The sequence below is a fragment of the Cyprinodon tularosa genome, unplaced genomic scaffold (assembly GCF_016077235.1).
Source record: "Cyprinodon tularosa strain WSP-4 unplaced genomic scaffold, ASM1607723v1 ctg212, whole genome shotgun sequence".
In the NCBI taxonomy this organism is placed as follows: Eukaryota; Metazoa; Chordata; class Actinopteri; order Cyprinodontiformes; family Cyprinodontidae; genus Cyprinodon; species Cyprinodon tularosa.
Window position 1 is genome coordinate 461,920 of NW_024038786.1, and position 11,617 is coordinate 473,536.

Sequence of the window (11,617 nt, forward strand, 5' to 3'; positions counted from 1 at the left end):
AAAGCAACTCTAAGCAAGACTAAGAAATGTGCAGACATTAAAAAATGCAAAACAAGATGTGTTGGAAACTAACTTTGGCCAAAGCATTAGATAATTGGCAAAAATATACAAATGTTTTAAACCAAGAGAGAAATAATAAAGCATGAAGCTGTTATGGTTCACTGGTACATGCTGAATTGTAGCATAAAATAACTGATGGGAAAGTTAACCACAGAGTTAATCATGGGTTGTCTATGTTAAAGCTGAATAGAAAATTCTATTTTATGTACAAGTCAACTATGGACTTAATAAAAAAGAATGTAAAAAATCTTTGTAGCACAGCTCAGAATTGAAACTCATTGAGCTGTTTTGGGGAATTTGAAACCGACCATACTTGTAAGAGAACTACTGTGAAAAAGCATGCAAATACAACAGGTTACATCTGCAAAGAGAGGCAAGTCTTTTATAGCAAGGCCTGTTCTTTTAAAATGAAAATAAATCTATCATCTAGTTCTGGAAAAAAAGGAGAAGGGTGTTATTCACACTTATATACAACAATTCTTATAAACGATTAACTTGTGGCTTTCTTATCCAGATTTTATACAATCTACTAATACGGCTATATTCAGTAGGCTGTAATATTATTTAATAGTTAATTTACCATAGTAATTAACTTCAAAAGTCCTAATGAGAGTACTGTCTTTTTCAAGGGAGTCAGGGACAGCGGCATATATCCCAGCAATTCAACACATTACATAAGATTTCATAGGACTATTTAAAAGCTTTAACTAAAACCATAGATTCATTTCACAAACCTTTGCGCAAGAGTTTAAACTGGCCTATTGAAACCAGTTCCCTTAACTTCCAATCTTTTTTTAAATTGTTCTATGTTGTGGGGGTAGAATACTGAAATGCTACTTTACCTATTTCAATGCAGACAGTTGGTGCAGACAGTTGCACTGTTTCTTTTGAGGATAAAGAATTCAGTCCGGTTGTTTTAGGTTTAATATTTTCATGCAGATACAGAGATGATTACAGTACCACACAATTTTACTCAATAGTACCACTACTTCAATTTTTTTACTCAAGTAAAAGTAAAAAAAAGTATTTGGTGAAAAGTCTACTTGAGTACAGAGTAATTGTTTGGATTCTAACATCTAATTCAATGTTTAGAAATGATGCAGATCGACTTTAAGTGCATGATCCGGTATTTAAAAGACTTAAATATATAAAGAATACAAATAAATATCATAATTATGTAAGAACAAATATAGGCAGAGGAAATACCTTTACCAAAAACAATGTTTCCCACATAAAACTTAGGAAACCAACCTTTACAGTGAGAGCTGTATGTATTCCAGGATAAATGACTTCCACCGATAATATCTGTTTACTGTATGTTTATCTGATCTTGAAATAGTTCAAATTATTCACAGAGGATGGAGTAATCAGAGATTTTACTCAAGTACGGTTAGTGATACTTTAGAGGAATATTACTCAAGTAAAAGTAAGAGATACGGCACATTAAAAACTACTAAGAAAAATATTTTTTTTGTTTTGTTACTCAAGTAAATGTAAACTGTGTAAGAGTAACTAGTCACTACCCACCTCTGGGCAGATATGAGGACAGCCAGATGTAAAATACCCTTATAAATACCAATGAATGAGCCTATGATTCTTTTGTTTTATATACTAGCAAATGGCATGGTTTGAGATGTAAAAAAAAAAGCAGAAAGGTGAAATCAACGCATATTATTGTAATGTTGTTGGGGATTTAGAGTGTCCTCTGAAAGTCTTGAGTGTAGCTGGTCAGTGTTGTTAAGGATCAGTGGGCCAGAGTGGATTGCTGTGATGCAATCTCTTAGTTAGGGAATCTATTATTTGCTTGTATTTAGTTAAAAGTGTTCACCGGTTACTGAGACACTGAGTGAGGATTAATACATCTCAATTTAAACTTTTCTCACATTCGCCTCTTTTCAACCAAAAGTGTTTTATTAGATTTACCAACAGAAAGTAGTGCATAAACCTGAAACTAAAGAAAAACAAAACAAAGCTAAGGTTGTTCCACACATTTGCAATCAACTCCAGCACATTACGTTTGTTTTTACATTTGTTTGATGTAAACACTTACATCGTAGCTCTGGCCATTCGTAAGGGTTGTTGGGCTGCAAGAAGATTAACCCTTGGCCAAGTCCTGATTACTATGCCGCCTGAAACAGGTATTCTTCATGACTGCATCTAGCTGCATGTATCCATAAAAATAGTCCCAAAACATAATCCTCTCACAACCATTTCTGATAATGGGGATGGTGCTTTGTGATTAATAAACACACATTGCATTTTGCAGGAAAGCAGACCAGAACACCTTCTCCCATCGCTGTTGCCCCTACATGGCTGGGTAGAGAACTGAAATGACGTTATGGCTGTTGTTTTAATGTGTTGCATAATGGTCAGTTTTGTGTTGTCCATTGCATGGCTGTCGCACTGTTTTTGGCCAGCATATTCTGGGATTGGCATACACATCCCCATTGGCATACACATCACCATTTTGTAATCAAAATGCACAACTGAAAGAAAATTCATTTTCCCAAGCAAATATTTTTCTATTTTGTCATGAAACAGGGACAGATGGACCCAGTATTCAAGATGAGACAGCTAGTAGGAAAGTTTAAAACGTTCATTAACACAAACATAACAGAACAGAACAGAAACACGCTACTGTGGTACTGCGGGCGCTGCGACTGCAGGTGGGGAGTGCAACCCATCACTTATTCTGGTAACAGTAATGTCCACTTGGGAACAGACAGATCCGGGTTTCAGGAATCAATCAGAGTGCAAAGGTAGGTTCAGATTCCCCTGCCGTCGAGCATCCAGCTCTGACAGAAACGTATATTATCTGGGTGGGCCCCATACGAAGTACAACACCCCATCCAACCAATTTTTTACCAACCGTCTAATGAACTATACATAGTTTTTAACATAATAATTAAAAGTACCACTGTCTGCTTTGGTATTGGTGTTGTGTTTAAACAGCTCACCATCATGTTGAAATCTGCCATGTGTTGAGGTATAAATAAGGTCCGGTCAGTCAAACTAGTATCAGGTGGGTTTGAGCGGAATTTTTCATACCATTACATCTGCAAAGAGACGTCCTAGTTATCAATTGTGTAGAGGGCCTACCTGGAGTCAGTGACGGGGCCCCTAAGAGGTCGGGGGCCCCTAGGCAACTGTAGTCTCTGCTTATCGATATTTACGCCATTGCTTGGAACTGACAAAAATTAACAAAACCAACTGACCAGAGAAACAGAAATCAAACTGCAAACAAACAATGATCTGCCCATGATAGTTGGAACCCAATATAAGGAAACTGGATGAGATGAGTAATAATTGGGAGCTGAAGAGAGTTAAGCAAGTGAAAGGCATGAGTAATTTGGGTGAGCTATCAGGGCAGATCATGACAAATTTAAGATATACAGAGTACGGTAATAAGCATTTAAAATGATTGATAGACTTGTAACAAATGAGTAAAATGTTACAATTTTAATGGCTAATATTGTAGTCAAAGTTGATATAGTAATATGGATTCCTCTATGTATTCTTATTTGACCACCAAATGCTGAATACATGCAGATTTTAAACTCTGGTGTCTTGACTGGCCCCTTAGGTGAAGATTTATAGGACTGCTGGGATATTTCTCACAGCCAATTTCTCAATGGAAACCTAAAGGAAGGCTTAAAGAGAGATCCACAGCTCAGGAAAGAGATCTCTACAGATTCTTCAAAATTAAAATTGATCTCCAAATGATGGTCTACTTACTTGGCCATCTGATTTAAGTAGAAAGCCATGACTTGGTAGATTTGCAGTTGTGCTGAACACCAGATGACAGACTGGCCAGTACTCTGTGAGATACTCAAACGTTGGGACATTTATAATGTCTCAAGATTTGTCTAAAGAAAATTTCATTATAGGTTCATAATAAACAATAAAGATCCATTATTTATGAATGGAAATCTTAAAAGTCTTTGGTGTAAACTCTATACTTTTTAAATGTTTTTATATTTGAAGTTATTATAAAACCATATTTTACTCTCCCTATCACTATCAATACCATGTGTCACTCGATCACATACAAGTCAAATACATATTAGAGGTTAAGTTTGTGCCTCTAATATGATAAAGTGCTAAAAGCCTCATGAGGTGTGATTATTTTTGCAAGGCAGTGGTAACAGGTTCAGGTTGGGTTCTGGTGTTTGTTAATATGGAGCCTACAGTAGGTGAAAATTCAACTGAAGAAACTCCTTGTTTTTTCATACATCCACCTGTGACACAGCAATCAACTTTGAACCACACCTCAGCGAAAGCCAATCGGAATCCAAAACTCATCTTAAAAGGCCTCCGATACGCACCTGTCTGCTCCTGTGGGCAGGCGGCGGATGTGCTGTCTGACTTCATTTAGATGACAACGTTTCAACCCACCTCCAGCCCCTCCTCCCCCATCGTAGCTAAAGCTTCATCAGTGTCATTCCTCGCGGACTCTTACTGCGTTCCTTGTCTCATCTTAACCAGTCCGGCAGAAGACCGCCATGGTTGTGCCTGGTTCTACCAGAGGTTTCTTCCCAACGGGGAGGTTTTCCTCTCCACTTTCGCTGCATGCTTGCTCATCATGGACAGGTTCTCTCAACCTGTGTTATCCAATTGGACTTCCATCTTCCAGGTCCCTGAGTGAAGCTCTAGAATCAGCTCATGCAATTCACTGGATCTCCCCTTAGAGCTCAGCATACCGTGTCGCTAACCAGCAGTCTACAGACTGACCATCTATCTGACTTCAATGACTTCTATGACTATGACTTCATCTATCTCCATTCCACCACCAGTTTCAGGCCTGGGGGGAAACAGCCCTATTATTTGCTCCTGTTAATGCATAGCTATCAAAATTGAGTGCTATGTTTCCTGCTGAGGTCTGAGCACCAAAGACAAAGTAATTCTATCAATAAATTTCTCCTAATTGTCTTCTTTGTGTGAGTTTTTCAGATTGAAATGAGTGTTGCTGTGGGACAAAGTGCACCAGGCTTTAGCTTCACATCAGTCTTTGTCCTCCTGACTTTTTGCCTGCCCCACTGTGTGATCTTTCTTCTGATCCAGCCCAGTGACCAATGCTGTCTGTCTCACAAGTGTTAAACCAACCCAGGGGGACTTTAGTCAAGACCCCCTGCTTTGCAGAGCAGAGGACTTTGGCTTAATTTAATTGAGAAGCTGAGAGTGAAAGAGGTCAAAGCAGATGCTTCATCAGCTGTGAGGTAGCAAATTCTTATGCATTGCTGATTTCCGATAGACCATAAATCTCATTGCTAATACAAAAGATGTACAGGGGAATATTTGAAGGGGATTTATACACAACAGCTTCAGCATTTTTCCTCCTTTTCTTCTCAATGCTCTTCTCAAGAAACAGAGATTTTTTTTTAAGAGCTTAACAGGAAAGACGGTACGTGAGTCTGAGATCTGCAGATGCAGGTCCACCACAACGTCACATGACACAGATTTCCTCTTTGACACATAATGCTTTCTGCTACACGAGCAGGGCTGAGCCACACAATTAAACTGCCTCTGCAGGAGGACGCTATGGTGTTTTGAGAACTAATCCACCATGCAGTCCACCATGAATGTCAATGGACATCTGAGGCAAAACAGCCAGGAGAACTGCAATCTGGATAACACTCTCAAGAAGAAAGCTGCTCTGTGGTACCGACGCTCACTGAGGGGGAACAGTGACCGACAACGATCGAGCACTGGCTCCCTTCCCAGAGGTTACAAGGTGAGACAAATGCTAAAGTGCATTTTGTTTGCTGTTAACATCTGTAAAGCCTGACATGCTGTATGCTTATCAAGTAGTGCTAAAAGTTTCTTTAAAATATGTTTAACTAAATGTTTATAACAAGGTGACAAAAACTAGATTGTTTTAGCTGAAAAACTAAAATAATTTAGGATTTTTATTACTTTTTACATGCATGCATTGTGTAAATATTGTCATCTGAATAAGAGCTATTTGTTTATTTATTTATTTTAAGTTTAAAGCTTTTAAAATATTTTAAAGGGAAACTTTGCATTCTCCCTTTGCAGCCTAAACTAACCCACAGCAACTCCTTGGTTGATTATGCAGACCCACAAAGGTGAATATACCTAATGTGCATTTAAAAATTAAATCCAACTTTGATTTACAGTTATTTAAGATCTGTAAAAAACAAAAAACAAAACAAAAAAAACAATATGTCTGAAATTAATGGTTTTTGCATTTATCATCTATGCAGAACTAGTGTTGTGTTGGAAAAACAGGACAATGAGACATTTGGTTTTGACATACAGGTATGTAATTTTATATTTGATTAACGTTCTGTATTATGCATTTCAAATATTAAGCTTAGAGGTAATTTGCAGTCAGGCTTTTGTCTCAGTATATACTGCATCTGTTTTGCAGACATACGGTGTGCAGCTAAACAGTACATCTGAAGTGGAGATGTGCACCTTTGTTTGCAAGGTGAAGGAAGACAGCGTGGCTGAAAGTGCTGGCTTGACCGCAGGTAATCCACCCACTTCCTTGCGAACCTATAGACCCTGCACATGGTCTCATGCACACATCAAGAGTCTTACCTAAATATCAATGGAAATATCACTTACCACATGTAAGCTGAGCATGGTATGGTGGGTGGTATGCATCTTCTCTAAGCTGTTTTTATTTTTTGTTGTCATAGGGGATGTTATTGTCACTATCAACTCGGTCAGCATAGAAGGATTGTCTCATCAACACATTCTGAATCTTATCATAGAATCAACCAACACCCTAAAGTAAGTGATTCTTTTCTGGGCAACAGCAAAATAAATAAAAAAAATCATCATGATTTTGTAACAGGATTTTGTTTGGTTTCAGGTTGGAGACTGTGTGTGGTAACGTCGTCAAGAAGATCGAGCTGGAGAAGAAACGCAACCAGCTCCAGGTTCGTTCCTGTAGTATTTCTAGATTGAAAGTGACATAGCCTCATAATCTCTCAAAAACCCTGCAGAAGGATGGAATATTTGCACTCTGATATTTAAAGGTTACACAGTTTTTTTCACATGATTTAAAATATGTATATAAAAGCAAACTTTTCACACTTCATTTGCATCTTCTTACAAAAAAGGCACACCAGGAACTGGTCATTAACTGGACTTATGTAACCACTAATCTCACAAAGCCCTGGTTTTTACTGTTACTCAATAAAAGCAAACAAATTCAAAGAACAAATATGCTAAGCTAATCCAAGCCTCTAACAATTTCTACAAATAAAAGAGAATGGATAAGAAATTTAATTTCCAAAACATTTTCATAGAAGCTTATGCCTATATTATATATTAGTGTCTTGATGGAGAGGCTCTATTGTCAGCCGTCTTTGAACTCAGCATGACTTTCTCTATGACTCTCTGCCAATAACAGTGTGCAGCCTGGATTTTATTGTCCAGACTGACAGTCCAATAACTGAACAATATAAAAGAAAAAAAAAGATTCCAAGTTTATTGTCCATAACTGGGTTTTTCACTCACTCAAATAACATATTTGAACATCAGTTCCACCAGACACCACAGTCCTGTTCTCTGCTTGGCTGACAGGGAAATCCTGGCATAAAAGCTGTGGTTCTAGCTTGTAGGTTACTCTGAATTCACAACCAAATGATATGCCTAAAGTACATAAGAACAAGATGAAAGTAAAAAAATCATAAAAAAATATTTTAACTATTGGTTCTCATCAACTTCCACTGGCTTCTTGAACAAACCTTCCTTGGTTCTACTTCTTTTCATGTCTCAGATGCCAACTTTGGTCAGCATTATTTTGTCATTCTAGACGACCGAAGAGAGATAAGATTTTCTGATTGATTTAAACTTCCTTCTTCAGAAAAGAGAAAAGAAAGAATGTAAACAATCCGGCCGAGTAGATCAAACTGTTTCCTGATTAGAGCTTTTTTAACACTAAAGTAGTACTTCTACGGAACAAAAAGACATTTTCTTACTAAAGATATATATAGACTTATTTAATGTTTAAATTTATTTTATCATTGATAATTGTTGATTTGTTTTAAAGTTTACTTTTTTCCTAAATTGGAGATGAGTCATGAGAAATGAGGCTTGAATGGCTAAGTATTTATACAAAATGTAAGGATAACATGAAAATATTGATATTCTGAAGAGTCAATAGTTACTATGTAATAAATGGTCTTTTATTGCTAAATCTAGAAATTCCTGCAAGACTTGGTAACAGTGAACTATGTGATTAGTCAGATCAGTTGTTCTTTGCATTACACCCTCAAAATATAAACTGTCCATGTTTGGTGTCAAAACATTACAGCTGCAAGCTAAAAATGTCCACTCTGTTTTTGAACCACACACTTTGCTGTGGCTCAACCTGCAGCTCAGTTTTCTGATTCAAAAAAATTCTCTATTAGTCAAATGGGTCATTCTGAGTTTATAAATGTCCTGACACATATAAGAAGAATTTAACCGTGTGTTTTTTTTCTGCCCATGCAGCAGTCTTTGCGTGAGAAGTTGAAGGAGCTTCAAGCGCTCACATTACAGGAAAAAGGTCTGATGCGAGGTGAGAGCTCAGCTGTCAGACCACAGCACTTCCTTTCTCACTGCCTCTATCATTTCTCCTAAGCAGCTCTGTGATGCGAATTACTGTAGGGTGTCAACTACAGATCAATTAGATATAGGTGTTCCCCTGAGAAATGCATAATATACATTTGTCCAACTTCCTGTTGCATACAGTATTTCTCGGTAATTGGGCATTAGTGTGACAGAAATTCTACTGTATTTTCAGATAATTTAAATGACAGCAGCCTCAATCTCCTGATGGACGCATCAGCTGTTCTGGGCTCCCCCAGGGGTCGCCGTTTTTCCAGCGATAGCAGTTACAGGAGTGGGATGACAGACGACAGTGACCTGGCCAGTGTGTTTGGTGATCCGAACTCGCCCAGTCCATACAGCGCAGCCAGCACCACAGATGATGGTTGCTTCTTCTCAAAAGACTTCCCCATGCATGACGGGCCAAGAAGAATGTCTTCGGGCTCCAGCCTCAAGCACAAGGCCGTCAGCCGCTCCAGCAGCTCCAGTCTGGCTGGCAGCAGCACCTCTTTGTCTCCGTCCTGGGATGAAACAAGGATCTCATCCTTGTTTGGGACTCTTCCCAGGAAAGGCAGGAGAGCCAGTGTGCGCAAACAGATCTTTAAGTTAATTCCTGGACTTCAACGATCAGTCGAAGAGGAAGAGATGGGAACCACTTAAACTGTTCCTCATGAGCTCCTTGTGCCAGTTTGACATAAAGAGCTGTCCATGGTTGTCGCAATAAAGACACTTTGATGAAGTGTTTCCTCACACTTCAAGTAAAGACACATTGTTTACTCAGCGCATTCTGAGCCCTAATGGTGAGCTACTGTGAGTTCAACCTTTGGACTAAAATCTCAGTGCACAAGCATTACGAAAATGTGTTGGAGAATGTAAGAGAGAGTATAATGTATAATAGATGGACGTATATCCTGCTAACTTGAATTCTCTGTGCAACTCTCACAGAGCAGCATTAACTCCTCATGCAATACTCTGTATTTTAAAACAATGCTGTTTTGATCAAAATGAATGAATTGGATAAAAAAGGTAAGCAGCACTTTAAAGACTTTCAGGTGCTTGAAACCAAAACCAAATCTGTGAACCATATACATGATCATAACAGGATGTGGGCATGAGCGTACTACTTAGCTTATTTTTTCCATTTCCAAATTTACTCTCGAGGCCTAGAGGATACAACTTAGTTTCAGTCCACAGAGACAGTGAAACTGCTTTTCTAAAACGTTACTGTTCTGTATATGAAAGCAATAGTTTGTAAATAATTTGTGCTTTATATTCTGCACCAAAATAAAAATTGTATGTATGTATAAAAAGGCTTTTAATCAATAAATCTTGTTGCTATGCAGCCAGTGTACCACAATCTTTATAAAGTGTATGTACCTAACAGGAAGAAAGTGAACTATGTCTGTGCAATCATAGCATGCAAATTATTTTGGTTACCCAACCAAAGCAGCTAATAGGCAGTTCTACTACGTAAGCAGACAGCATAGCTGTTTCCTGCTGCAGCTGAAGAGATAAAAAAAAAGACTAACTGCCACTGGGCACCAGGAAACCATGATAACCCCAACTGAGTCATGTTTCACTTGAAAACATTTCATGATGATGCAGTAAGAGAGATAAGAATCTTATCCCTTGGTGGTTTGGTAAGTCTGCTAACTGCAGTATTTTTCTATACTCAAATAAATAACAGAAAGATCCTCATTCAGTACAACTCATTGAGAGATGCAAGTGTTTGACTCCAACACCTCCTAACCAGAAATCTGGTGTCACCCATTGTCCATTTGACACAAAGATAAAAAATTCAGTCAATTAAAAATGTTCTTGAATTAAGCTTTTGTACTTGAAGAATACCTGCACATAGAGTAACTTCCATTTTCCATTTTCTCCACTGAAAATGAGCAAACAAAGAGGTAAAAAGCAGTGCCCAGAAAATACTGAGGTCAAAAGTCAGAACTTCTAGGCTGTTTCGACAGTGTGCTCCCCAGAGATGTTTTTAATTCCATTATTTAAATCTGTCCATTTTCAGTCTTAAGGAGCAAAAACAGCATTCTGACTTAAAAAAAAAAGGCTTCGGTGTGATTTTCTCCTCTCCTGTCTCCCCTGCCAGACATTTCAGAATATTATAAACCTGATTCAAATTTCTTTTGAACCTTCTTTCTACAACTGGTTAAAAATGTGTCACAAAAGACATTCCAGTTTAATTTAAATGATTTGCTACATATTTAAATTAGTTTTTAAAATAGATACCCAGACCCTATTACACTACTATGTTGATGATGGTGCCTAATGCAACACATTTCTATTATAATCTTACACAATACTTAAATTATGATCCATTAAAAATCCAACTTTTAAACAGTTCTAGCGCAGTATCTCCCTTTTCTAGTACCTGATCTCCCTCTATCTCTCTCCTCACTGCCTGTCTTGCTGTTTGGCCCAAAGAGGAGCTCGGTTTGACTCGGCCTTTTCCTCCCTATCCTGTTTTCCCATTACGGAAGAATATTAACACAGTCAAAATCTAAACTGATAGAAATTAAAACACTATGCATTTCGACATCCTGTTTCAATGAGTTTTATTTGTCATTTCAACATGTTAAAATAAATGAAACAAAATCAGTTTTCCTGGTTCCAGAGCGTAACTATCGGTAAGCAGAGACTGCAGTTGCTTAGGGGCCCCCGACCTCTTAGGGGCTCCGTCACTGACACCTAGTTGGCCCCCTACGCAATTGATAACTAGGATGTCTCTTTGCAGATGTAATGGTGCGAAAAATTCCTCTTAAACCCACCTGATGCTAGTTTGACTGACCAGACCTTATTTATACCCCAACACATAGCAGATTCAACATGATGGTGAGCCGTTTAAACACGACACCAATAGCAAAGCAGACAGTGGTACTTTTAATTACTATGTTAATGACTGTGTATAGTTTATTAGACGGTTGGTAGAAAATACACTCATATATATGTTTCAAACGACAGTGGTGTCGGATGTAGC

General features: G+C 38.0%; 1 protein-coding gene across 1 annotated transcript; it reads left to right on the forward strand.

The window, feature by feature from the left end:
* The first annotated feature begins 5,515 nt into the window (after window positions 1–5,515).
* Window positions 5,516–9,634, forward strand: LOC119783891 (cytohesin 1 interacting protein). The gene is made up of 8 exons (XM_038285619.1): window positions 5,516–5,791; window positions 6,097–6,146; window positions 6,285–6,339; window positions 6,452–6,554; window positions 6,726–6,819; window positions 6,902–6,968; window positions 8,530–8,596; window positions 8,822–9,634. Exons 1-8 carry the CDS (start codon window positions 5,624–5,626, stop codon window positions 9,283–9,285), a joined length of 1,068 nt encoding a protein of 355 aa, XP_038141547.1. The 5' UTR covers window positions 5,516–5,623; the 3' UTR covers window positions 9,286–9,634.
* The last annotated feature ends 1,983 nt before the right edge of the window (window positions 9,635–11,617 follow it).